Source organism: Thunnus maccoyii, chromosome 22, assembly GCF_910596095.1.
Source record: "Thunnus maccoyii chromosome 22, fThuMac1.1, whole genome shotgun sequence".
NCBI lineage: Eukaryota > Metazoa > Chordata > Actinopteri > Scombriformes > Scombridae > Thunnus > Thunnus maccoyii.
In genome coordinates this window covers 23,002,477-23,030,271 of record NC_056554.1, presented here as the reverse complement: position 1 = coordinate 23,030,271, position 27,795 = coordinate 23,002,477, and the positions used below count along the sequence as shown (strand labels likewise).

Here is a 27,795-nt window from a genome sequence, read left to right as displayed (position 1 = left end):
GTTGATCCTCTTCTGATTTGTATGTACAATGGAGTCGATATAAACCCAGCACCATACCTAATACTGAATGCCTAAATAAGTCATGAATATACTGTAACAGTAAATAATTCTTGAGTCTTATGTTCCTTCAAACATTTGACCAAACCTCTAAACATCACCAGAACATTCCTATTGCTGGTAGAGTTGACTAAAAATAGTGTGATCACTCTAATGTTAAAAAAATATTCTGCTTCTGTCAAAGACAAAACCCCATAACTTCAGTGTTTGTTTGTGAACTGAAGGTTTCCACTGTCCTTAGTAGATAGTTTAGTCAATCGAAGACCAAAGGAGAATGCAAAAACAAAAAATACAGTATATGTCAAGCTAAAATTTAACAGTTTTCTAGATTCCAGGAAGAAAGAAAACTTTCAGGATGAATGTTGAAGGCTTACAAAGTTTTAATCCAACTTCAGTGATAAATTGTTGAATTATTAAAAGAGCCATTAATAAATACCATCAGCCTTTCCTAAGGTCTTTGTCAAAGGAGTTTCCTTAATACTGCCTTATACATAATACATACACATACTGTAGGTAGGTAGTACTTTGGTGGAGTAACAATTATAGCACTAGTACTGTATGCGCTGCATGCTCGAGGGGACCAGCACAGCAGATTGTTGTCATCAACATTGACTGCTTACTAACCTGATAGGAACCGTTTAGAGTATTCAGATGTTATTTTGTGCAATATCCCCATGATTGTTTAGAAAAAAAGAACTACAACAGGATATTAAAAAGTGTTCTGAATCCGTCATGTGTTACTTCCGGAATGTTCCGAATGTCTCAGAGGGTTCCGGAATGAGGGTTCCGAAATGTTCCAAACGTCTCAGAACATTCCGGAATGTTTATAGAGTCCTGAATGTAAGATATTCTGCTGACACTCCAAAGACTCTAGAATATTTACAACCTACAAAGTACAGCTGTTGGAAATGAGATCGGTAGGGAAGATCGTCACATATATGGGTTTTCCCAGTGGTGACAACATGTTTGTCAATGACTGGTGTGCCCTTTTGCAAGGCATTGTACTGCAACCAAGTTGTATATAGCGTATATAATATGGGAATTTTTAGAACAGCTACCACTGTTCACACAGTCTTGCATGCAAAAGCCACAAATAAGACGAATCAACAAGCAACTACTCCACACAAAACACAGTGAATGGGTAACTTAGACTAGTAAAAACAAGCTTTTTTTCCCTCTATGCATACTGTTCACCAACTTGTTCAATGCAACTGGCCTGTGCTGGTTGTGTTAGCATATCACTGCTGTTGGGTAAATCATGTAACCTCATGTTTTCCTTTCTATTGCTTGAACATGTTTATTGATGAGTTTCCTGACCATCAAACCCGCTAAAACTCTCATTATAAGATACATGGGTTTCAAAATAAGTGAATAAGTATCCTCTTCTTCATCCTGGAAAAACCTACTTATTGCACGTACGGCTTTATTACAATGATGCACTCTTGAAACCTGAATTCCACTGGCGTCTTGTCACTCAAATGTTTGCTTTGGCTGGTTCATGCATGCAGCCATTTGTCTGAGATTCTATGCAGACTCTGAGAAAGGCAGAGTTTGTCACAAGGAGTGCTAGAAAGAGATATACTCCGACAAAACCAGAAAGGTTTGATGACCAACTGTAACTCTGGATCATGAGTTCTGTATACAGTATGGAGCCATGCTGAAAGGCGGTACTACCCAAGGGGGAGGGGAGTAAGAAAGTTGGGAACACTGTGACAGTTGCTGAGGAATCTAGGGTTGAAGTAAAGCACAAAAAGGCAAGTCAAGGTAGAAAAAGACAGAATTACTCTGTGAAAGACAGCAAGAAAGACAGAAGAGAGGAAGAAGACAGGATCACAAAAAAGCTGTCAGTAACAGCAGTTTAACCGACAAGCAGGAATTTGTGCTGGCTTGATCGTAATAGAGTAAGAACAGGTCGAAACGCACATACAGACACATACATGCACGTACATATACATCGTGCCTTATTTGTAAGTCTCCAAAGCCTCATTGGTATCCAGTACTGCCCGGCTGAGCGAAGCACTGTGCTGTAGAAGATCATCATCTCGTTGTCTTCCTCATCTCTTTCAATCCCTCTCACGCTCAAATCCCCCTCTCCCTCACTTCTTCTCTTCTAATCACAGTCCTACTGCCTCATCTCAAACACAGCATCTCCTCGCCGTTGCAGTCCATTTTGTGAAAGCAGAATCGCACAGAAGCACAGAAGAAGAAGAAGAAGGAGGAGGGTGTTGTTTGTTGTTTATGCAAATGCGGGACTGTTTTCAGGGCGTTTGGATTGGCCGGGGGGAAGGGTCAGGTCATTGGCGGGACCTAATGAGGGAGCGGCACCAGGATATCCACATAGTTGATGGGGAAGAAGCCTGACTGGCCGTTGATCATGCCCTCATACCAGTTGTCATCGATCTGATTGGTCAGGGTGATGATATCGCCCTCTTTGAAACCCAGCTCCCCTTCATTCTCTGGCTCGAAGTCATAGAGTGCTCGGCAACAGGGCTGGTCCATGGGGGCTGCAGAGAGACAAACAAAAAGTCACTTTTACACCACAAAAAGACATCTGGTCATCCACTGCTGTAGCAACAAACTGCTAACTCTTTAGCCTATTCAGACACTATAGCCCCCGGATCGTCTCCTCATTTTCTCTCTACGTCTTCCTGGCATTTTGTTCACTGCACACCATTTTGTTCAATAAAAAAGTTATTGAAGGCTGACTTTCACACAGTTTATACAGAGGACAAAGAGGGGTGCAACTACAGATTATTTTCATTACAGATTCATCTTCAGATTGTTTTCATGACTAATCAAATAATGATTTGGTCTATAAAAGTTTATCTGAAGCTAATGTGAAGCTTCAGTCCAAATGAGTCAAATCAAGTAGATATCTTTCAACGTTACAGTCTTTTTAGTGCTAAAGTCCCTCTTTTTGTTACTATACTTCCACCACAGCTCAACAAGGAAACACTGTCTGAGGAAACACAAAGAGGGAATTTGATGCTAATAAGACTGTAAATGTGTCAGATATCCACTTGATATGACTAACTCAGACTGCTGAAGCCTCATAAGCTTCAGGTAAACTTTTAAATCCATTTTTGCACAAAATGACTGTGTGGACACACTGTGGATTTTGCCCCCCAAAACTTACATTGAAAGCACATTTGAAGGGGATCTTTTAATAGCCAGTATGAACAGGAGGAATGATTACAGTGAGGAAAACGTCTTTCAGTGTTCATGTAGACACCTTACTGTTTTTTGAAGACACACTTGAAAAATTGTGAACCAGTCCTTTGACGCTTTTTGATTGTGGTTTGAAAGAATACAAATAAGAACAGAGTCCTTGCTTTTGATTGTTTCTGTCTCTTAGCAGCCACTCTGGACCACGCCCAGCACCCATCCATACACCCTAAGCAGGATTGCACCCTCTCTGTACCTGGTGACCTTCCGGGAGATTTGGCAGAGTGTATCCCCCCGTTGTGGCTCTCACTGGGAGGCCGCAGCTCCAGGGTCATTCGGGGTTTGGGAGTGAACTCCTTCCTCGGTTTACTAGACACTTCTTTTATCCTAAATAAAGGTCAGACCCAGTTAAAAATGTTTGTCTAATCACATCTTATCTGATTTTATTGGTTTATTTTCAATCACAAGTGGGTAAATAGATCCATACCTTTCCTCCATCTTGCTGGAGAGCTGTTGGAGGATTTCAGCGGTGCGGCTGTGGTATTCCAACTGAGCTTGGACCAACGCTGCCAGCTGGCTCACCTGCTCTATCTGCAACACACATACATGTGTATTTCAAGCTCTGTGCTCTTCCCATGCTGGGCCTGGGTCTGGCTTGGCACAGCATGGCACAGGATTTCTGCCCTTTGTTTTTGCACTGCAGTTTTGAACACACTGGGATCCTATTCTAAATTAAATATAAATATGTTTCTGTAGTTTTGGTCAGGTCATAATTGATGATTATTTGATTGATGATTATTTTTTGATTATTGTGCTGTGTCTATGTCTTTAAATTTCCATTTTGTCAAATCAGCAAAAGAAAAATTTGACTTCCTGCTTGTTTCTATCCATTACTGTTGTGTGATTATTAGGAAATAAACAGTTGGTGGTGCAAATTCTCCAGTCGGTGCCTTTAAACCATTGTAGAAGAAGATGAGATGACGTCTTTAAAAGAGCCGCAGTCGAAGCTCAAACAATGGAAAACATGATGGAAATATGACATTTCTTTTTGTTTCATGTAGTCATGTGTTCGAGGAACGTTACAGTCTCCTCCACATATCTGATGTTTTCAGCTCTTCGGTGACGTTTAACTCAAATGCTTCATGTACTTCATCATTTATTCACTACATCTGTTCTTTTTGTCCAGACACCAACTTTTAGACCTCAGCCAAAAGTAAAAACTTTTGGTGATATTATTTTTTATTTGTATTTTTTTTTTAAATTTTCAGCATTTCCTCTCGGGAAATGTGCATATAAACAGATGGATAGAAACAGTTATTCACTGTACTTTACCTCAGACAACCTACAGTACAATAAATTCCCAACTGATCCACAAAATATACTTTAATACAACAGTAGAGCTGTAACTAATGATTATTTTCATTATTGATTAATCTGTTGATTATTCCCTCAATTAACTGTTTGGTCAAAAATGGTCAGAAAATGGTGAGAAATGATGAGCACTGTTTCCCAAAGATCAAGATGCACCTAAAGTGGCTTGTTTTGTCCCGATCAACAGTCCACAACCCAAAAGATATTCAGTTTACTGTCATAGAGGATTAAAGAAACCATAAAATGTTTACATTTTAGAAACTGGTATACGAGAATGAGTTTTTTTTTTTTTTAAATGATTCAAAACGATTAATTGATTATCAAAATAGTTGGTGATTAATTTTCTGTAATCTGTATTTTACTGCACTCAAGAGACAGATAAGATTATCCTTACATCACTCTCCAGCAGGTTAAACATGCTCTGCTCTGCGATCTCTTTGCCCTCGTCGAACTTCTCCAGCGCCTGTTTGATTTCATCGTCCTGGACTTTCCCCTGACGCTTCTTCTTGTAGTCAAAGTCCAGACGCCGGCCCTCCATCTTCTTCAAATGGTGCTGCAGTGGAGGGAAAATAAATCATCAGATGAAAAGCACTTCTGAGACCGCTAATAGTTCATGGAGATTCTATTTTTACAGAGATTAAGGGTCATCAGGTTTCCCATACCAGGTGTTTTACTCACCTGTATCTCTTTGAGGTCTTTGTCGTGGAGGTTCTGCAGCGGGTCGATGAAGTTCTGTTTGACCTCCATGTCCAGAGCATCCTTCACCTCCCCGAGCTCCTTCATCGCCTCGCCAGCATCAATCAGCGCCAGGCCTGGAGAGAAGGGATGGAAAATAGACAGAGAGAGAGAGGTAAGATGAGGCAGAGAAAGACAGAACAGGTAAAGAAGAAAAGAAAAAACTAGACAACTTAGCAAGGAAGGACAGGTTGTTTAATAAAGATATGTCTTAATAATTCAAGTGTATTCATTGTGTGTTGGTGTACTCGTGGTGGAATCAAACTGCACTTAACTTTGACTTCTTGATGTGTCCTTGGGCACGAGACCCCAGTATTGTTCCCGAGGCTGTGCCATCGGTGTGTCACAATGATTTGCTTGTTTTGTCTGACTAACAGTCTAAAAAGAGTTTGGACCCACTTTCCCTTCACTTGAATGGTTGAATTGATTAGAATTGGTTAGAGATACATTTTCTAACAACTAACTAATTGATGAAACGACTAACTGTTGCAGTTCTGATCACATGTTAATGTAGTGCAAAAATTAAAATTGTTTCTGTATCCGTTTCTCTTTATACATCCATGGATTTAACTGAAAGCGTGCAACGATCACTGTGATGCGTGATCTGATGGAGCTGATCATTTATTTAGATACTACTTTTTGGATCAACCGGAGAGACTAAAGCGGGGAGTGTCAGATGATGGGAGCAACTTGGTAAGGAGCATAGATCTTTCTTATCCTATGTTTTAAAGAAAATATGTGTAATATCTGGAGTGTAGTGGGTCAATTTACCACAAATAATGGTCATTAAATTATGAACAAATATAAGCACTACTATGTTATAAGTACTACTACTGTTGTGGGGTTTACCGGAATGCTATTAAATCACCTCCACCACAGCAAACTTTGAACAAGGACTTGAGTGATTTTCTTCAACACTAGCTTCCCTAGATGGCTGTAGGCTGGTTTAACTTTGTTCAGTTGTGAGCAAGAGCTAAGGCTAAATTAGGTACCTTCAATGAATTAGCTTCTGTGTGTCCTCTTGAAAATTTCAAGCTAATGCTACATTTTGTGTCTCGACCCACTGAAGTCAATCAATCATTGAGGTAATTTTTACATCCCAGAGGTTTTCGTTAGCTAAAACTCCTCTAAGATACTTTTGCAGATACCATCTTAGCACCATTGACACTGTTTGTGTTCATTCCCACTTACCGAAGCAGGACTCCTCCCCCAACTCCCGTCCAAACTTCAACATGGCGTCTCCCAGGACAGACTCAGCCTGTGGGTAACCAGGTCCCTTCTCCTGCCCACGGATCTTTGACATGGTGTTGATCATACTGAGTTTGGCTCTGGATGCTGCAGGACAGCAGGCATCAGTTGAATTAGGAGTGTGTTAACGACTTATACTTGTGCTTTAAGATCGTTTCAGTATGTGCCAGTTTTATCTCACAGTGATAATATTCATGTGTGTGTTTTATACCTGGATTAGGCTGTAGGTATTCTGTAGTTTTGGTCATGATGTCCAACACTGCTCTGCTGGTGATGTCCACCTTCTGCAGAGGAAAACACACATTGGGCAAAATGTGAGGGAAGAGCAACGTCACAACTTCTCAAGGGATTTTTTGACAATAAGAAAAACAAAGAATAACACCAGTGTCTCCTTTAAGATGGCATGAACTGTATACTGACATAAAAACATTTTCTTAAACAAAAATACAGTACATAGATATTTACCTTTTCCATTTCTTTAAAGTCATCGTCTAGCTTGGTTCCTTCCGCCCCTCCGACCTTCTCACTGACTTTCTGTAACAGAAGAAATAAAGAGACAAAGCGAGAGAAAGTTAGGCTTTGCTGCTCTGAAGGAAACCTAGAGAGAAGAAAGACTGAACTTGTTTCAATGTCTTAATGGAGACAACTGTGATCCTTCCTGTGAGATGAAAGAGACCGCAGAGCAAAGGAGTGAGCTGCTGCAGCAAGAAAGAGAAAGTATATCGAACAAGAGATCATATCAAGAAAAGAGGCATTTCATTAGCCTGGTGCTGAACCGCTCAAACACATATTCAGACTACTGATCACAAGTGGTTAGCACTGAAAACAAAGACAAAGACTCAGCAGTATTATTATCATTTCATTAAACAAGCAGTTTGAATTCTCCAAAAGCCTCTTCATCCTTCTACAATAAAAAGACTCTTTCAGGCGTCTGTCTACAAATGGGCTGAGTTTCACTGTTTTTATTGTTAAATTTGAATGTTCTTCTCATAAGTATGTTACAGTTTATAAAGACGGCACACAATCTGGATCTGTATTCAGTGTCTGCGCTTTCATTAGACTCAATGAACCGTAACATTGACTTGTCTCTTTTTCATTATCGCTTAGGATGTAATGAATATATTTCCGAATGTGGAAGTGTTAGATTTACAGATGCATGTATAATATATAGAAAACTATTGCAGCACTTGACGTAATGCGTCCTTTAGAGGCCGTTTTGCAGTTCTACTCCTTAAAGAAGAGCTGTCTAAGTTTCCGTCTCAACAACATTTCTGTCTGACTGGTACCAAATCATTTCATTACCAATCTATGTGACTCATTTTGTTTTTAAATGTCAGTCAGCTTGGTAGCTAGCTTTGCTCGAGTCGACTCGTGTCAAATCTAAAGTGAGAACCTCAAGTCTTCGATCAAGCTCCAGCTAAAAGTGTTTTGGAGTAAAGATCCATTTGGAAACAAGTAATAAAACTTAATCTGGCACAAAAATATCTGTTTTGTCAAGCTTATGGAGGTCCAGAGAAACAGCAAAGATGTTTAGAAAAGTGACAAACTAATAAAATTACGAGATGGGGAAGCTGTTCATATCCAATCAATAACTAACCACAGTGAACTGATTTTCTTCAGACCTCCATGAGCTTGATGAGACAGTAATAATTATAATTTCTCCCCCAGAGAGAATAAATGGATCTACCACAATAAGCTTCTGGTTTAATTTATAGGTAAGCAGAGAGAGACAGTGGTGTAAATAAAGCCTCGTTATATTCACACCGAGGGTCTGTGAGTTATCAACCTCTCGCCTCCTTCACAACGTCGGACACGTCTTTGTTCTGCTCCGTCTGTCACTGTGATACCAGGAAATGCTGCAGAGTGACACCTCTCGCTCTCTAAATCGCTTCAGGTTGCAGAAAAGAGGAAGCAAGGCGGGAGGAGGAGATGAGTGGGATTTTCTACAATCGTGACTCACATCAGCCACCCACGCGTTGGTAAACCACACACACACTTACTCATGCAGTAAACACCTGAATATAAATACATACAGGATGCATACAGTACCAGCAGGAGAATAGTACACACAAAATATGGAAAAAAGGGACAAAATCACATGAAAATGCTGCTGTTGCATAAATAATTGAACATAATAACAATTTTTGTAGGCAGGTTGTCAAGATTAACGCTGATAAATATTTAAAATTTGAAGTTTTAAGTGTCCCTAATAAAGTGCTCAGAGAGTGTATATATGCACTCTACACATACACAGATATAAGCAAAAATGCAAGAAAATATACTAAATAGATGAATAAACAAAGACATAACATAAAAGAAAGAAAGAAAACTAATGATGGTGTAGATAGAAAGAAGATACAAAAATTCACTGTGAGACAGATTCGAAGCTTTGGCAACCAAAGAAAGAAATTTAAGACGAAATTTTCACAAGGAGGCAAAACACTTTGTTTATATCGTAGCGCTACGATTCACCAGAAATTCACTGCACAATCTGACAGAAACACAAACTGATATCGTACAATCTGACACAGATTGTGAAAAAGATTTTATCAGAGCCGTCTCACATGGTGTGATAAGGCGCCTTACGACAACCGAAACCCAGATACTTGTTGACAAAATAAAACTAGCTTATAGGCGACTTCAACCAGGGCTTCAACCTGCTTTGAAGGCTTTGTTTGCAAAGTCACCTCTACTTCCTCCTCATGATGATGTCAAATCATTCACTCATGCCCAGAAACAGCCGTCCGTTTCGTAGTTTGTTTCTAAAGTTGTTGCTAGCGTTACTTGTTTTGTCCAGTCGCATATTTCGTGTTAGATTCAGGCTTGTACAGATGTATTTGAAACATGTGGAGAAAAGAACAAGGAAAAGAAATGAAATCCTGCCGCTATAGTTTGTTTACGTAGCCTCCGGAGCCGGAGGAAGCTTCCTGAAGCTGACCAATCAGAACAGAGTGGGCTCATCAGGAGGCGGGGCCTTAAAGAGACAGGAGCCTGTTTCAGACAGAGGCTGAACTGAGGGGGCTGCATAAAGGGCCAGTTTATAAGATTAATAAGGAGTTTTTAACTGTAAATCATGCAAATATATTCCAGTAGAGCCCCAGAATATAAATATAGAGCTGGAAATGGGCACAATCTCTTTAAAATAGCAAATGCTGCAACATCCAAGTCATCAGATTCGTCTTTGTTAGATTTCAGATGATCAATTACGTGACGGGAAACATTTGAAACAAGCTCGCGTACAGTCGAGAATCACGCGGTCACACATGTGCTCATATTCACTGTGTAGATTAATACACACACGGAGGCTCATAATACAAACACGCAAATCACAATGTAGTCAGATGACTGATGTGTGTGCTAATGTGTGTGAAGCAGATGTCACACGTCGTCTTCATCAAAAACTAACAAACCATGCATAACATAAAGGTAAACAGTGTGTGTGTGTGTGTTTATGTAACCGCTTACACACCTGTGTGCATGGGTGTTACTGACGAAACGCTTTGATCAAATGATAAAAAAATAAAAAACAAGGAGAGAACAGATGGCTGTTCCTGAGATAGAGGTGTATTATAAAATGTAAAAAAAAAACAATACAGAAACATAGCAGGAAAGAAAGTGCGAGAGGCCGATAAATGAGGAGGAAGATGCAGTTGCTATGGAGACAGGGAGCTGACTGGTCCCTCTCATGTGTCTAGAAACCACACACACACCAACGGTCCTCCTCTTGTCTGTAAGGAACAATCAGTCTGATTGCAGAGAGATGTACTGACACGCTGTTACATAACTCTGAGTAATGTTAGCATCTTCTGCTGCTTCTACTGTCCCTTCACATTGTATTTGACGTCAATTTGTTTCTGTTTGACCAAATTTTAAAGCTCAGCAGCAGAGAGGACATTCCCAGATTAAAAAAAAAAACAACATCTTAAATTATGGATGTCCTGATTTTATTTTTGGCCTCAATCCCGATCAGAATTCGATCCAGGACTTATATTGTAGCCTACAAATTTTCATGAGCTACTTGATCCAAATACTGAAGCTCCTCATTCAAAACTATGAAACTGATCATCTTAAATTATTGATATGATATGAATGAAAGTTTAACTGGGAGAATGTGACTCCTGGAACGACAAAAACACTCGTAGTTGTACAGCGGGGTTACAGAGCGGAGCGTCTTCCTTCACAATCTTTGGTCGAGTACAGACACACAAACCCAACAAGCCAAGTTTCTTTCTGGCCTCGAGTTACTCAGAGAATTAACATTAATTAGAGACATTAGAGACAGACACAACTGAGAAGAGATGAATGTCTGAAGTGTTGCTCTTTGCTGATAAGAAATAGAGATTGAATAGCAGCGCGTTAGCATCGGGGTACAGTGAAGAGTTGGATTTACTGAAGCTGATACCGGCCTATTAAAACATCCTGATACTGATCCTTAGGATCATCTTGGTTTGGGCGGCCTCCTAAAAACACATTTTGTCAGTTGAATTGCTACTTTTTTTTTTTTTAGCCACGTCATTATACACAGAGTCATGCAGAGTGACAGTATGAATAAGAATACATAACTGTGACAGCACAGCGCAGAGAGACTGTGGTTCCTGCTCTGACGCTCTCAGCTCGGCTGTTAAATGCACCAAAGTTGGTTAAACTCCTGTGAAATGAAAAATGCATTTTCCCAGTTTTAATCGCTGTGCCCCTGTATTTACTGTTCATTTATCTCTTGTTATATGTCAAATATATGTCAAAAAATCAGTATCAGAGTATTTTTTACATCAAAATCCCATCAAAGTCGTTTCTCCTCCTGTAAAACGGTCTCAAACGTTTGATGACTCATCCTGCACTCAAGGGATGTTAACAAAAGTTCATCCAGTCAAATGTGACTTTGGGCGAGTCGCAGCCACACTGATCATATAAAACCACACTTAACTGTTTGTGGGTCGTAGTAGCTAAAAGAGCAATATGAAGAGAGACAGGAAGAGATGTGTGTTTGTATATCAGTGGGCGAAAACTTTGTTTTTATCTCCAAAACAATGTGGCTGCTGAGGTCTAATTCATTCATCTCTCCCTCATCCTCCTCCTCATCTAACAGGTGAGGAGATGTGTGTGGAATCGTCCTCTGTAGCTGCTGAACTCTAAGCCTCCAATCAAATGCGAAGGATTTGATTTAAATCCCTCTTGTAACTGTACACCGCTCAAATATTCCATTTCACTGGGAAACAACACGTCACAGCACAGAAGCTAAAGAGAAAACAGACCTGTCTCTACCGTCTCCTCCTCTACCGTCCAATGAGGTCGACTCTTTGGCTGCCAGCAGCCAATCAGGAGAGACGCCCTGTGCTGGGCTTGGATTGTATAACTGAACTAATACCAGGACAAACACTTTTCATTTCTTTGACTGTGGAAATCTGATGTCATCACATCACAGATGATGAACGACAGCATTAAAAACACAAATATTACAGGTAAAACATGACTTATGTGAGCTGTTATATCAGTTTAATGTGGGGCGGCTTGATTCTTCTGTAACTGCAGTAACTGAGCAGAGACATTGTTTAGTACGTTGTCCTATAAGAACGAAATATACTGTATGTTACAAGATAAAAATAGAGAAATATAGATGAGAACGAGAGCCCGGCGCTTCCTTTGGTCATCAAGTATAGATGTTCTCCACAAAGCTGCAGAAAAATGAAGTTTCGGTTGCAGTAATCGCAGAAAAACTCAAAATGGACCCATGAGTGCTCGCGGTCGTTTCACACCAACACACACAAGCAGAGAGTAGAACTAACCACCTTTTAGACCACTGAGGCATTAACAAACCCCATCTGTTCTACATCTCTCCTCCTCCTCCTCCACAGTTGCCTGTTATCAGTTTTGCTCTTTTGTTTTTGCGACTCCCACCTCTTCAGCTATATTTTCTCTGACCTCCTCCGTCTCTCGCTCGCTTGTCCTCAATATTTCCCTCTTTCCCTTCATCTCCACATCTCATTTCTTCCCCCCCACACCTCCCTCTGCAACAGCATTTTGTGTTCATGCACCTCTTTTTGCTGAGTCACTCTCACACTGACAGAAAAATTAGCTTAATTATAAGGTTGTTATTACATGTGGCTGACAGTGAGAAGGTCAGAGGTCACAACGCCCTGACAGCAGATGGAGCAGATATCCCTCCTCCAGCTGACATTAATCTAGTGTTCATGAGAATTAGCCCATCAGGGGAGGAAATAAGAACTGGAGAGGAGAGGCTGGCAGCCGCAGTCGGTTCATCTATCAGTCTGACCAGCTGCCAAAACACTCAGACGCCATCTTGAACTGTAGATGGATAAACGTCTGGATTGATGGCCAAGCTCCGGCTTTTCATCCAAAATACAATGCTGCTTTAGGAAAAAAAAAATCTAATTTTATTACTCAGTTCATATTTCAAATCCTTTGAGTTATGTTTGACATTTTAAAACATATTAGTGGCAGCAACTTCCCAAACACAGTGTTGACTGTTGGACAACTGGATTGAGAAATAACTGATATATATGTATATAAGCTCTTACCTCTTCTGCACAAGCATTTGTCTACTTTAAATTAATGTATAGCCACATATCTCTAGGTAAAAGTATATAGTATATGTCAGTGTGTTTGCGTACATATAAAATCTTTGAATCTTTTATACAAATTAAACAAACAAATTAATTAAAACAATTATATTACATGTTTTTAAAAATTGAATATTTTAGATTTTTTTTCAGAAACCAAAAGGGAGAAATTTATATTTTTAAATTCTCTGATTACATGATGGCGCCCCCTAGTTTCATTATTTCAATCAAATACAGTTCCATCATCCTCTTATGTAGCTGGAGTCCTTATTTCAACACAGCCAAATAAATCTTTTCATAAAGCAATAAAGTGTTGTTCTTTTATCGGCAGAGCAGACAGTCACACTGAGCCTGATTGCATCCTGCTACTCAACACACGAGCCACAGAGTCTGAACAACAACCCACATTAGCTTTCATGCTAAAGTCTCCTTCTTATCTAACTTACAAACATGAACACACATTGAACGAGCCACCAAACAAACATTCAACAGGGAAAAGTGCACCACTAATGTCAGTTAGCAGCTAGATAGCTAATTAGCTGCTCAGCTGCAGCACATTAAACAGCATGTAAATACACCTGTAAATGTCACTTTGGACCTGTTAAATGCTTGTTTCTTACTCTCCAACACCACTGCTAACAACACACTGTGTGTCCATGACTTGTATCTACAGCAGTTTGTTTGCTTTGTCTCTGTTCTGTACGGTGTAACAGCGGTAGCCTAACGGTAGCCTGCCAGCTAATGTCAATCAAACACCCGGCTGACACAAAAAAAGAGCATTTCTGATATTTCCCCAAAGACCTTTTGTCTTCATTCTAATAATTAAATAATATTAACAATATGTTAAAAAAAAACATTATTTTTGACTGCAAAGAGGACGTGTTCTGTATACAACAGAGTTTCCTACAGGTGATTTTTAACTCACATCACATTTTTTTTGTGGTTGAAAGTTGACTTTTCTGACTGTGTGTCATCTCTGGAAAGCAGCATTATCATAATGTGTGGAGAGGTGAATAAGTTCAGCTGTCAGTGATGTTGCTGTTGCTTTCACCTCCTGTGCGGAGCAGAATTTAATTTAGACAAACAAAAACTAATCTACAGTGTTGTAGATGATTCAGAATGTCTCATCATCACTTGTATTGTCTTATAATTCAATGAATTTATAACAAAAAGTGTCAAACCCCTGTTTTTGCACCAGGTTTTAATAGCAGCCGGGCATGTTATATCATTGGTGAATTTCGAGGAAAATTATGCAATCTTTCACTGGCAGACACCGAGAAGCACAACATGAAACGGAAACAGCTTTTTTTCCCCCTTCCAGCTTTATTTAGCCGAGGAATTATGATTCGTCTCCTCACACGTTACCCCTCAGAGAGAAAATGTGAGACACAGCAGTCATTTAATTACCAGACACAGAGAGCTTTAGACCTGCAATAAATCAGGCTGAGGGCCAAAGAAGAGAAGGCGGTGATATTTCATGACACATAGGGCTACAAATCAGTTTGAAAAGATAAAAGCACATCTATAGAGACAGACAAGCATGGAGGGTAAACCAAGACAGAGAGACAGAAAGTTATTACTCATGGAGAGAGGACACTAATATTGGAAGACAAAATTAATAACAGAGATCCAGAAGAAGAGCCAGACTCTGCTGTTAAAATCAGAAAATCACATCATAATCTCCAAGATGTCACTGAAATCCAGCCTTCAGTATTTGCGTCATATTGGCACAGAGACCGATTGAAATTGAAATCGGACAAGAGTATAAGCTACTGATTGTTGTGACTATAAGATGGACATCATGTGACTTTTGTTTTGTGATACAGACGTGTATTTGCTGTAATTACATGTGTAATTGTCCTCCCATGAAAAACAACACAACAGGTTGTAATGTCAGTCGCCCCAAAACGACGTTTGAGTGACAGACGCCATCTAGTGGTGCGGTTCAGATGACGTATATATATGTGGACAGATCTCCTAGGAGGACGGTTGGATGGAGGCTTCAACACATCAGTGGACTTTGCCTTCAGGAGGTCGCTGTTCATTTCCTGTTTCCAACCCGCCAGTATTAACGTTATGGACTATGGTGATGTAATTTATATGCGCTCTGCCGCCTCTACCCTCAAACCTCTCGATGCAGTCTATCGTTCCGCCCTCAGGTTCATAACTGGATATGGCTTTAGAGCTCATTGTTGTATTTTTTATGAAAGTTGGGTGGCAGTCGTTGGCAGTGAGAGGAGAACGGCGCTGAATCTTATATACAAAGCTCTCCTTGGCAAAATTCCTGGATACCTTTCATGTCTTATTAATTTTAGTTCAATTTCACACTGCACTTGGTCCCAAGACTGTTTTGTCCTTGAAAATCAATGTGTTAGCACTGAGATTGAGAAATTGGCTTTTAAATAATATGCTCCACACAAGTGGAACAACTTGCAGAAGATAGGAAAATTAGTCGAGCTAATCCCTTTTAATTGTTTTAAGTCTCTTTTAGCTGACATAGGGCAATGTGAATGTGTCTTTTAATTGAGCTGTTTACCTTTTATGTGCATATATTGCTTTTATTGCCTTAATATATTTCATATTATGTGTTTTATTGCTTTTATAGATCGTTTTTATTGTTTCTTATATTTTATATTTGTATTGTAACCAGGGTGTTGCTCTCAATGACCTATCCTGTATAAATAAAGGTTTGAATGAATTAATTAAATTATGTCCATCTCACATTACGGTATGTGGGTTGAGTTCAAATTCATTCCTATTTGACTTTTTGAAGAAGTGACAGTCCTAACTAACATATACACTTGAGATCTTTATTTGTATGTATTCACTTTTATGTTCTCCTGGATTTAAACTAGAATAAACTGCTGTACTTTTGAACACTCGTAGAACAACAACTGACTCTTGTAGACCCAAAACAGGCAGCAGAAACAAAAATGGGAGGTAGAGAGAGAAAAGGACAGGAATAATATGACACAAGAATGAAAGAAAAACTAAAAACATCAGCCACTCTTTCAGAAAAAAAAGTTTTAAGAGAGTGTGTTGGTCACAATTAGATGTTTCAAGGGCAGGGACACACCTGAGGTCTTCTGAGGACGTTTACTCTGATGTTCCTGATATCCAAACTAACAGAGCGGCTCACAAAATTTGATCCAAAAACCTCTCTGAGTGATGTGAATCTACACTGGCTTTGAGTGGATAACTGGATCAAACAGGCAGCCGTGATTGATTGGAAAGCGATTTTGGAGCCAGACAGGGCAGAAAAGATCGGATCAGGACGAGTTTGATGGTGTAATAAGAGGAAAAGAAGGTAGGAGGATGGAAGGATGAGAGAAAGGGAAGATAAAGGAAGAGAGGAAAATGGAGAAGTAGAAAGAAAAGGAAAAAAGGATAGAGGAGGAGGAGGAGGAGGAGGAACAGCGTCATGTGTTGCATTATAATTTCAGCAGGTTTCAGCGTTCTGCATTTTAATTCTCGGGAGGAGACGGTGAGATTCCAGCAGGAAGCGTCTGACCAGCTGCAGTGCAGCAGCTCGGAGACAATACAAACACCTCGCCAGCACTCATGCATTATTAACAACAACAGAAGAAGAAGAGAGTAATTGCAGTAAGACACGGTTCACACCATAACCTCGTGTTTTTGATTTAAAATGAGTTGACATTTGGTGATAAAATGAAATGAATGTGAAAATGCATAAATATTTATAGCATCAGTGAAGGAGGTGAAGTTTTTCATGTTTTTGTTTGCTAAAAGGATGTTTAAAAATCTACAGTTTGGGGGAAAGTTGAACCAGAAGCCGAGAAACATTTCATCTGGATGAAATACGTAATTATGGATCCATCCAGGAAGAAGTGCTGTGATTGGTCAGCCAAATCGGAGGGTTAGGTTTAAACTTAAAGAGGACATATTCAGCACATTTCCAGCTCTATATTTATATTCTGGGGCTCTACTGGAATATCTTTGCATGAGTTCCAGTTAAAAACTCCTGATTTATCTTCTACTGGTCCTTTATGCAGCCCCTCAGTTCAGCCTCTGTCTGAAACAGGCCGTTTTAGCTCCTGTCTCTTTAAAGCCCCGCCTCCTGATGAGCCCACTCTGTTCTGATTGGTCAGTTTCAGGAAGCTTCTTCCTCCGGCTCCGAAGGCTACGTAAACAAACTATAGTAGCAGGATTTCACTTCTTTTTCTCCTTCTTTACTTGAAATATAAACATCTCAAATAAATCCGACTACAGAGCGGACGTCTGTTTGTAGCTTGCAGGGAGAATTTCTACATATGTTCACCTCAAAAGCAGATATCCAACATCATAACAGTATGTAAATGACAGAAAGATCACAAAAAGCACAATATGTCCCCTTTAAAATGTGTGTGTGTGACTTGATACTGGTAATTAGGCTTCCAGGCTTCAGTCATGTTGTGCATGTGAGACAGAGATAGGATGACGATGTGTTATGTAACAAGGGGTCATCTTGCTACTACTGTAACACACACACACACACACACACACATAGAAAGGGTGTCACATCACACGCAGAGACTCAGTGGTGGGAGAAAGTGTGAAAGAAGGTGAGAAAATGTGAAGAAGCTGGAAAAGAAATGAGAGCACAAGGAGACGAGACATTCAGACAGACAAAAATCGATTCGCCTGAATGAAATATCTGATATGAAAGAGAGAAAAAAAGACGATCTGCCTCAGACTTATTTCTCCCTTTATTTGTATTCACATCGGGGCTGCAACTAACAATTATATTTGTTACAGTTGTTCTTGTTTTGTCTGACCAACTGTCCAAAAATATTCAGCTAACAAAAATGTAAGTAAGACTGCGACTTTCTCAATTAATCTGCTGATTTTTTTCTCAATTAACTGATTAATTGGTTCATCAGAGTCAATGGTTGCTTCTTTAAAATGTGTTATTTTGTGTAAACAACAGTCCAAAACCCCAAAATATTAAGTTTACTATCATGTATGACGAATAATCACATCTGAGAAGCCAAAACCAGCAAGTTTTTGGCATATTTGCCTTAAAAAATTACAGTTATTCTATTATAAAAATAGCTTCAAACCAATCGTTGGAGCTCTATATATAAGACAAGTAAAAGCAGGAAACTCTAAAATTTGAGAGGGTAAAACCAAAGTTTGGCATTTCTACTTGAAAAATGATTACTCAGTTATCAAATAGCTGCAGGTTGATTTTCTGATGATTGTTGCAGCTCATCTAAAACCTACAGTTTCAGGAGAGTCTCGTCTCTGTTCATCTGCAGAGTCACGATTCACAGCTTGTGAGATGAATCTGTGAGTGTTTGATGGCGTTGAGGGGATATTTCTGTCAAACTGAAGAAGATAACAGACCAGCTGCTTTCTAATGAGTCTCAAACTAAAGTGAGGAACTCTGAGCGCCGCACAGCCGCCAGCAGAGCAATAAATACCCCAAAATTACGTTTTTAAAGTAATAATCTGTTACTTTTTCCTAAGTGAAGAGAATATTTTCAGCCTTCTCACATTTCAGAAGTGAAAATGATCGTGATTCTTACTTTGAATACTACATTTATTTCTCTGTTTTACATTAAAATGTTTATTATTTTACACCTAGTTTTATGTATGTAATTTTCTTCTATTACTCTTCCACCAGGACCAGGATTTTACAAATACTGAGGTCATGGGTACAAATTTTGACCAATCACCAAACTCTGCACAATTTTTTATAGTATGTTAAAAAATATATATATAAATTACTTATTTATACTGTATAATTAATACTTACTATTTAAATTATAAAATAAATGAGTGCTATCAATAAACCTAATCCTAATATAACTATATATCGTAATTTCCTTTAAATTAAATCTCTACATCATGTTCATAATGTTGTTTCAAAGCCTTCACTGACATGTATGTAGGGTTACAACTAACGATTAGTTTCCTTATCAATTAATCGGCTGATTATTTTCTTGATTAGTCAGAGGCATTCACAATTTTTTGCTTGTTTTATCTGATTTACAGTCGAAAATGTTCAGATATTCAATTTACAGTCATACATGAAAAGGAAAAACTGCAAATATTCACATTTGAGAAGCTGGAACTATCACATTTTTGGCATTTTTGCTTAAAAAAATGAATTTTCTGTGGCTCAGCTAATCACTTAATCCACTAATTGTTGCAGCTCTTCAGAAATGTATAATTCTGGTAGAGAATACTAAATCCTCTTTAATTTATTTAGTGTTTTGTACGATGGCATCTTAAATACTCCAGTGTGGCTCGGATGTGCTTTCGACTCGTCTTTCTTCCAGCACTCAGCTTCGCCTCGACCGCGTTATAATCTTCATTCAGGATATGAAAGGATCTGCTGCTGGAGCCCTGCAGAGCTGCAGTGTTGTGGCTCTTTAGAAAGCAGCTCAGGATTGATGGGGCAATAAAAACGCCCAGCAAAGAGAAACATACTGTCACAGGAGGTAGCTGTAATGTAGACAATTACCCTGAATTGGGTATTTGGAGATTAGAGCAGCAGAAAGAATGAAGGAAGGGAGGAGAAAATGGGAGAGAGAGCAGTAAAAACAGAGAGGAAGATTGATGGTAATATATTAGTATGCATGAGAGCTCAGCAATATGTTCACCTCATCTTCATAATGTGACAGGAAACAAAAACACACACAGCATGGAAAATAAACAAGACAGACAGAAAACGAGAAAGAAAAAGGAAAAATAGATCAGGATGGTTTTCTCTCTTCTGTTGGGTATTGATTTCCTTGTTGTATAAAACGGATAGTCTGAGGCTGGACACAAACACACCTCTGATATCCTTAGAGACGACCAGACCATCGCTGTCAACATCAGTGTGTCAGTTTGTCATTTTAGCTGTCACAGAGTATTTAAAGAGCAGCGTAAGGTCAGAGTATTGGACACAAAATCATTAACATGCAGAGGTGGCAGCCATTGTTTCAGCAGAATGTGTGCAGATGCAAATAAAGGCTACAAAACTATAAATCAATTTCTCAAAACGTTTGCAAATATTTTACATCTACGCAGATAATATCATGACTTCATTAGATACAATTCATTTAAAATCCAACTGAAATCACATTTTGCAACATGTTTTTTTAAAAAAATATATATTGATAATAGTTTTTTATTGTTTAAAAAAAGAAGTAAAAGGAAATATCAGAAATGCTTCTTTTAGTCTCAGCTGACTGGAGTGGTGTGTCGGTGTCTGTGTTTGATTGACATTAGCTGAGTATCGTACAGAACGGAGACAGTAGCTACGAGTCATGGACAGACAGTGTGCTGCTTTGACGAGCAGCAGCCAAACCAGCATCTCAAGGTGACATTTGCAGGTATGTTTACATCTTTAATGTGCCACAGCTGAGCAGCTAATTTGCAATCTAATCTGCTAACTGTTGTTAGCGGTGCACTTTTCCCCAGTGAATGTTTGTTTAGTGGCTAATCCAACAAGCTAAGCTGCAGGACAAGACGTGTGTTCATGTTTATAAGTTAGATAAGGAGACTTTAGAAGGAAAGCTAATGTGGGTTGTTGTTCAGAGTCTGTGGCTCTTGTGTTGTGTAGCAGGATGCAATCAGGCTCAGTGTGACCGTCTGCTCTGCCGATGATAGAGCGTCATGTTATCACTTTATGAAGATTTGATTTGCTGTATGGAAACAAGGACTGCAGGTGTGCGAGTGGATGATGGAACGGTATTACACAGAATTAGTGTAAAACAAGGGTGAACCCAAGAATTTAAAACATGACACAGGACAGATGATTTACAGAGCAGATATGTTACTGTAGTATTAAAAAAAAGCAGTTCGATTTCAGCTGGATTTTTACATTTCAAAGTTTTTTCTTACCGGCTAATACTCACATGATTTTTTGATTCTATTACATTATCCATCAAATCTGTTGTATTCATAGTATTTTCATATTTTATATCTGAATATATATATTTTGCATTGGTTTCTTTTACCTTTTTTAGTTCTTTGTTTTTGTATTTTGATTTGATTTATGTCGGGTGGCTGCTGTGGCATTTTATTTTCCCTTTGGGATAAATAAAGTATCTATCTATCTATCTATTTATCTGCAAAAAGCTAATATCAGCTGATATATCTGTCTAGCTATAATTATGATACAGTTGCGATTTGTATTTCATTCAACATAATATTTCGGCCTCCAGGAGCAGCTCCTCTTCAGTGAACAGAAACTACAATCTCACAGTTTTCATTGCTTTCAAAAGGAGGAGATGAATTGTCTTGATGCACATCGGCTGAACTTTTATCATCGACATTACAGGCATCCCATAGTGAGGAGGTCAGAGGTCAAAAGGTTAAGGGCACTGAGACAGTAAATGTGATTAATACACCACTGAAACCCAAGACTGTGGTCACAGAGGAGGATGAGTGAGGAGGAAAATAAATAACAGCCAGGAAGGAAATGCAGCACTCTCTCTTTTTCACTGTCACACACACAAGTTTGTCTTTATATACTTCTGAGGACCCCCACTGACATAATGCATTTACTAGCCTCTAAACCTAATTCCAACCTGAACCTTAAAACCAAGTCTGAACCCTCAAACCGCCCTTTAAAGTAGCATGGATCCAGCTATGTCCTCACAGTGATGGTTTTTAACTGATATGGGTCCTCACAAAGATAGAAAAACGAGCGCACACACACTCGGGTCTCCCTTTTTCTCTGCTTCTCCGTCACGTGTGATGCCCTCAAGGGCGATCAATTATTGAGTGAGCCAACCAGATAGCAGCACTGCCAGTATGTGTGTGTGTGTGTGTGTGTGTGTGCGTCATGCCTGCTTTCTCTTCACACGTGTGTGTGGTTTCCACGACAACACTGTCTTCTGAACGGAGGCGTGTTCGATGAGGAAGCAACAGAGAAACATACTGTTTTAGATCCTTTGCTTCTTCTATTTATCCGTATAAAATAAAGCAATTCTGACATGTTAATATCATGTTTTTTGATTTGATTATTGATACATTATCTATCAATCATACTTTATTCATTATTTGAGCTCCTTTCCTGTCATTGCTAGTAAATCTGATTCAAATTTGACATCTTTTTGTTTCCCTCTCTTTGGACATTTTGTTATTCTTCTCCTAAAACTCTAAGCCTTTTTCAAGTCGGATTCAATAAACTCTCTTAACTGCACAAACTTACCATAAATCACTCGTTTCAGCCTGATGAACGTCACCGGCTCATGAGGAGGTGAACGTTCCCGAGATTTCATCATAGAGTGCAATTAAGTCCCGTCTACCTCGGAGGGGAAAACAATTCATCACTCTCCATTGACTTTGTACTGAGTGAAGGTGCCTCCTTGTCACTTCTGTCTGCTAGCAAACAACAGAAAAATACCTAAAAGCTGCTGTGTAGTTGGGTGCACAACCAACAGGGTAAAGAACCCAGAATGAAGTTTTTATAAGCTGCCAAACTGAAAAACTGAGCCTTTAAGAAGACTGCATAATGGTACAGGACTGTGTGCTATGTGGTGAGAGACCCGACCTGCAGCTCAAAAACCTCCGTAAACATGACACATATACCGGGACACACTGCTGGTCATAGAGAGCACGCATAAAAGGTACGTAGTGTTTGTAATAGACGTGTAAATCACAGAGTAGTAACCTGCATTCAGCTGAAATGTTAACTGTAAAAAGAGTCTGAATGGGAAATGATTGCATGTCTGCGTGTGTAATTTCCTCGACTCTTGTTTACAAGCTGTAGTCGCCATATCAGCTGTGAAAAGTGTGATGCCAGCCTGTTATGTGGTGGAGGTTTGCTATACAGTTGTGTTATCTCTACTGTAGATGTGATGCCTCATGTATTGCACATGCTATAACTGCCTTTTCCTCTCTGGTAGACATAGAGTGCTGAAATAATCCTTTGACATGCTGAAATCTAATGTTTTTAGCTAGCTACAGGCATTTTGTTAGCATTTCAGCCCTTGGTTGCATATTATGGCGCTGATTGTTTTTGACGTGTTGCGCTCTGTCTCTATTAGCATCATCAACAGCCCTAAAATGTCCATAAAAGACGACGTGTTCCGCTCTGTTTAATTCACAAAAATAATCTCAAAGAGAGAAAAAAAACACTGCAGAGCTTCAAGTCCTGCTGTCAGAAACCAGCAGACACATTTATCGGCGTCAGTAGTCATATTAGAGGAACTGAAACAATTAGAAAATATTAATCCATCAGAGCAGAGCTGTACTGTGACAGAAATAAAGAAGGAACGCTTTGACATGAAGTTATGCTTAAGTGATGCTAAAAAAAACATCTTTCTGAAGCAAAGCGCTCTGTGACTAATATAAGAGGCGGTCACATGACAGTCACAGAGATATTAGAGGAGAGTATATTACAGCCTACCGTATGTTACACTGTCAGCAGCAACGCAAGATGATACTGGACAGACCTGCAGAAACATCCTGAGGCAGCTGCTTACAACTACTGACATAAAAATCATCATAAAAACCTCTCTGTAAACTGGCAGCCTAAACAACTCAAAATCCTCCACACCCACACGCTGCATCCTTTATATCTGACACATGCAGAAATAGAAAATGAGACGTTTGCGGTTTAACAAGCAGTGACAGCAAACAGAAGCCCCAACCTCAGCTGCACGATTCCCACTCCCTCCAACTCTGAACTAAACTAGCGTCAGGTGACTCCTGAATGTAGTCGTACCTGAGGCGAACATTAGCAAGTCAGCTAACAACACACAATATGTGAATAAGACAACTATGGAATTACAGCAAGTCACATTTCTCCTCGTCAGCCAAACACAGAAACCATGTTATCAACCCTCCATTAATCCCGGTAAGACAGCAACCCCATCACCCCCCCCAAATGTCCCTTCATGTGTAAAAGTAACTGGGATTGAAAAGTAACTGTAACACTGAATTTCAAATTGTAATCCGTTACACTACTGATACAGGTTTTGAATACACATTCAAAGCCTGATATATCTTATTCCTCCATTGTCCAAAAACTATTCAAAACACATCAATGAGCCACACCACTGCACTGGGTGACATGCTCCTTCATTATGAAGAGTTTGGTCACATTAGTTTGCTTAGAAACGGCTCCAAAGACTAATAACAGCATCACGTTTTCAGTCTCCAGAGAGTAGTTCTGTGTACAGTTCTGTAGTCCGTTAACAGAGCTTCACTATCTTGTTGTGTTACATATCACAACCTCTTGATTTTGTACTGAAGTTCTTTGAGACATGTACAATGTAGGAAAGTCAAGAGGTTATGATACGTAGCACAACAAGCTAGCAAAGCTGGAAACAAAACCACATTCCTGCAATCCTACAATCTTATCATTGTTTTTGCTCTTTGGAGCCGTTTTTAAGCAAACTAACGTGACCAAACTCTTCATTGACGTGTTTTTACTAGCTTCTGGACAACAACAGAGGTCTACTGCACAGAGGAATAAGATATATCAGGTTTTGGATACACACACAATGCTTGTTAGTAGATCAGTTCATTGTTGGTTTGGATCCAAACATGAGATTTGTTGACAATAAGAAGAAAATAGAAAATCACCAGACTTATTCTAAAACAGTGATAGAAAAAACTGTTGAGTAGAAGTTACTGGTGAATAAAAATAGTATTTCTGTTAAAAAAAAAACAAAAAAAACAACAGAATTATCAAGACAGCAGGTGTTCAGTTTGCATCAACAATGAGACATTTTTCAAAAATATGATGAAATATAAACAGGAAATTAGAAATAAAGGCCTGGTTCTCACTGCAGTCGAAGTAAACAATCTTACTTTTTGCCTCTTTTTTTCCTTTGTTCTTTTTCATTTTTCTTCTGTTTTGACTTTAGTCTGACTCTTTCTAGTCTTGTCTATCAACATCTCTTTTCTCTCCTCTCTCTCTCTCTCTCTCTCTCTCTCTCTCTCATGTTTTATTCAGCCAGGTGGACCGGGGTGTCCCATTTCCTGCGGCGGTGGCAGCAGCAACAGCAGCCATCTTGGTCGAGGGCACTCTGACTTGGCAGTTGGCTTCACGCTGCCACCACTCGCTCGCTCACTCGCTCAGCTCTAGTTTTTATGATCCATGTATAAAACACACACATGCTGAGATGTGTCCTAGATTCAAGTCTCTGTGGCCATTTAGTTGGCGTTAATATCAAGTTTTAATGTTCCAAACATAGCACGGCTTCCTCCTCACCTCTGATTGGCTGATTCACTACTGACAGACAATAAACACCCACCTGAGGACACAAACCCAACAAACCTTAATTAGAAAGAAAGAGCGCTCACTTTCTCTGACTGTCATCTCCTGCACACTGTCTTCCTCACTTGCAATTAGAGAAGATTTATTGGGAACAATGTTTTGTTAACCTGATGAACGTCTGTGTACTGAAACATTGTTCCCAATAAATCTTCTCTAATTACAAGTGAAGAAGTCCGTGCAGGAGTTCTCTGTCCTACTATAGTCGACCCGTGGTCTTCTCCGACACACCTGTCGATCTACAGGATCGCAAAAAGTTCTGCTCCTTGAAAACAAACAAAATCCAAATAAAAACCACTTCCTGGTTAAATAAAGCTGATGTCATTGATAACGCAGCAACGTTATCTCCTCACTAAACAGAGATAATCCTGATTAACTGACCAGGTTCTTGTTAAAGCTGCTAAAACTGAAATTTTGATAAAAGTCTTCCGTATCATATCCAGTAGGGGTGTGTCCAAATACAAATACATTATTTGGCAAAGCACAAATAGTGGTTTTTTGTTTTTTTTTTACGAATATTTGTTTCATACAAATATTTTTAAAAATATTTGTTAGTTAGAGGTCTGTCTGCAATGAAACGATGAGTAAAGTTGTAGCTCAGTAGTCAGCACAGTTGTCTATAATCTGGGAGACTCCAGTTTGAGACCCGGTGTGGGGACCTCCTTCGTAAGGTAGATTATATAAGGTTTATTCATGAACACTTATTGTAACACTTGAATTGTCTAAAATTAAAAGCGTAATAAAAGCAAAAATAGGATTTTTAAGCCTCTTTTCACTTTTATTCAAATACAGATACAAATACTGGGCTGTCCAGTACCTGTAGATTCACAGGTTGGTCTGTAAATGCTTCGCTCATACAGACTGAGGACAATCTCCCAGCTTTTGTTGTTAAAACTAGATAGAAACAAGAGAGTCCAAAAAAACCTGCATTGTAGATCCAATCAAAAGTCTTTAGGGCAGCCTTTCATACTGGGGCGGAGATATGCAGATCACTACAGAGGAGAATGGAGGGAGAGCATTTTTTCTGGTAAGGTGTGTCCTTGACAAAATGTAAGGGCCGTAGGTTTGTTAGCGGCTGTTCTCGCCGCCGTTCAAGCAGCTAACCGTGCATTTAGAAACCCACAGACTTCAGTAAGTGGAGATCTCCGACTGTTTGGTATCACAAGACTACAGTACATGTGGTGTTTTCTATGATTCCCTTGTGTGGAGGGAAAGATTATTGAATGGTTATTACTGAAGAAGTCACATTCCTACTAGCTTATTTTCACATCCAGCAGTTATGGAGCAACATTATCATTCAGTAGGAGTCTTGTTTCTGTCCACCTGGTGAATGTAAGACCAATATTCACTCTCTTTTAGCTCTGTTTTTGTTCTCCACCAACCCCTGAGGGAAATATCTGGCTCTTTAGCGGCTAAATGCTCCACTATGTTCACCAGCTAGTCTTCAGCTAATTGTGTTTGCCGTTTGGTGCTGAGCAGGTAGTGTACAGCGGCTTTTTACAGCTTTTTCTTTGAAAACAGCTGCCTGCTGCAACCGAGAACAACGCTGTAAGAGCAAAACAAAACAGTAAAGTTGCAGCCGGACAGATAAACAATGAGCTGAAACTCACTATAAAGCTCTGTAGAATTGAAAGGAACTGAAGCGTCATGGGATAATTGTCTACAAGCTACACATTTAACATTACAGATGCTCATTTGACCCATTGTTGATTTAAAATATTGATTAGTATAGTGCAGCTTTACTGTGTGCAATAATGGTTGATTTGACTTTTCCCAGATGGACATTTTCTTTATATTTGTTTACATTTTGTACCATAGAGATTGCATGAAAGTGCATTATCGGTGGTACTTTTTTATTTTTCTATCATTATTATGTAAAGTTTGTATCAGTGAAAATATTGAGGTTGGATGACGGATTTTGGGTTTTCATCTGTTTTATGGTCAACTTTCACTTTTATTCCTTGTTGACATGTTTGTTTGTTATCATTTGCTCCTGATTGTTTTTTCACTAACTGTTGTTTGTCACTTTTGTTTCTGTATTTATAATGTGATATAATTGTCAGCTTCATCGAGCTCCAGCCGGTTGTATCTGGAGGGGAAACGTTGTTGTCTACGGCACAAAACAGTTCTTACAGAGCAAATATTTTTCACAATTTAGTGAATTATGGATGACAGAAGACATTTATCCCTTGTCAGGTGGAGGGAGTGGTGGCTGATAGGAAATGAAGTCTGAATTTGGACAAAATCACGGGAATTAAACAGAAGCATCCTGTTTTTCCACCATGAACTCACTGTTTCGTTGACCTTATAATGAACAAATGATTCGTAATTTCATAATAACACACTGTCCCTTTATATTTGAAGGGTTGTGACTTTCTTCTGTGTATTATTTTTTATACTGAATTACAGTTTTAA

General features: G+C 39.2%; 1 protein-coding gene and 1 long non-coding RNA gene across 7 annotated transcripts in view; one reads left to right on the top strand and one right to left on the bottom strand.

Moving 5' to 3' along the window:
- Nucleotides 1-967: 967 nt before the first annotated feature.
- LOC121889665 (endophilin-A1-like) overlaps nt 968-27,795 on the bottom strand; it is a 32,430-nt gene continuing 5,602 nt past the window's right edge. For 2 of the 5 annotated variants that reach the window (XM_042401818.1, XM_042401817.1), the window contains exons 2-9: nt 7,042-7,110; nt 6,788-6,860; nt 6,520-6,663; nt 5,272-5,405; nt 4,988-5,146; nt 3,710-3,813; nt 3,479-3,609; nt 968-2,561 (exon numbers count right to left, since the gene is read on the bottom strand). In XM_042401818.1, coding sequence (XP_042257752.1) covers nt 2,365-2,561; nt 3,479-3,609; nt 3,710-3,813; nt 4,988-5,146; nt 5,272-5,405; nt 6,520-6,663; nt 6,788-6,860; nt 7,042-7,110 — 1,011 coding nt within the window. In that variant the 3' untranslated portion in view covers nt 968-2,364. Of the gene's footprint in view, nt 2,562-3,478; nt 3,610-3,709; nt 3,814-4,987; nt 5,147-5,271; nt 5,406-6,519; nt 6,664-6,787; nt 6,861-7,041; nt 7,111-8,340; nt 8,463-9,263; nt 9,472-22,305; nt 22,623-27,795 lie in introns of those variants that run through there. The other 3 variants (XM_042401819.1, XM_042401820.1, XM_042401821.1) reach the window with 3 other exon arrangements.
- On the top strand, nt 5,370-6,614 carry LOC121889827. Of its 2 annotated transcripts, none has more exons than XR_006093657.1 (3): nt 5,370-5,443; nt 5,906-6,021; nt 6,528-6,614. It is a non-coding gene; the product is annotated as an uncharacterized LOC121889827 (long non-coding RNA). The 2 variants fall into 2 exon arrangements; XR_006093658.1 differs by having other exon boundaries at nt 6,525-6,610.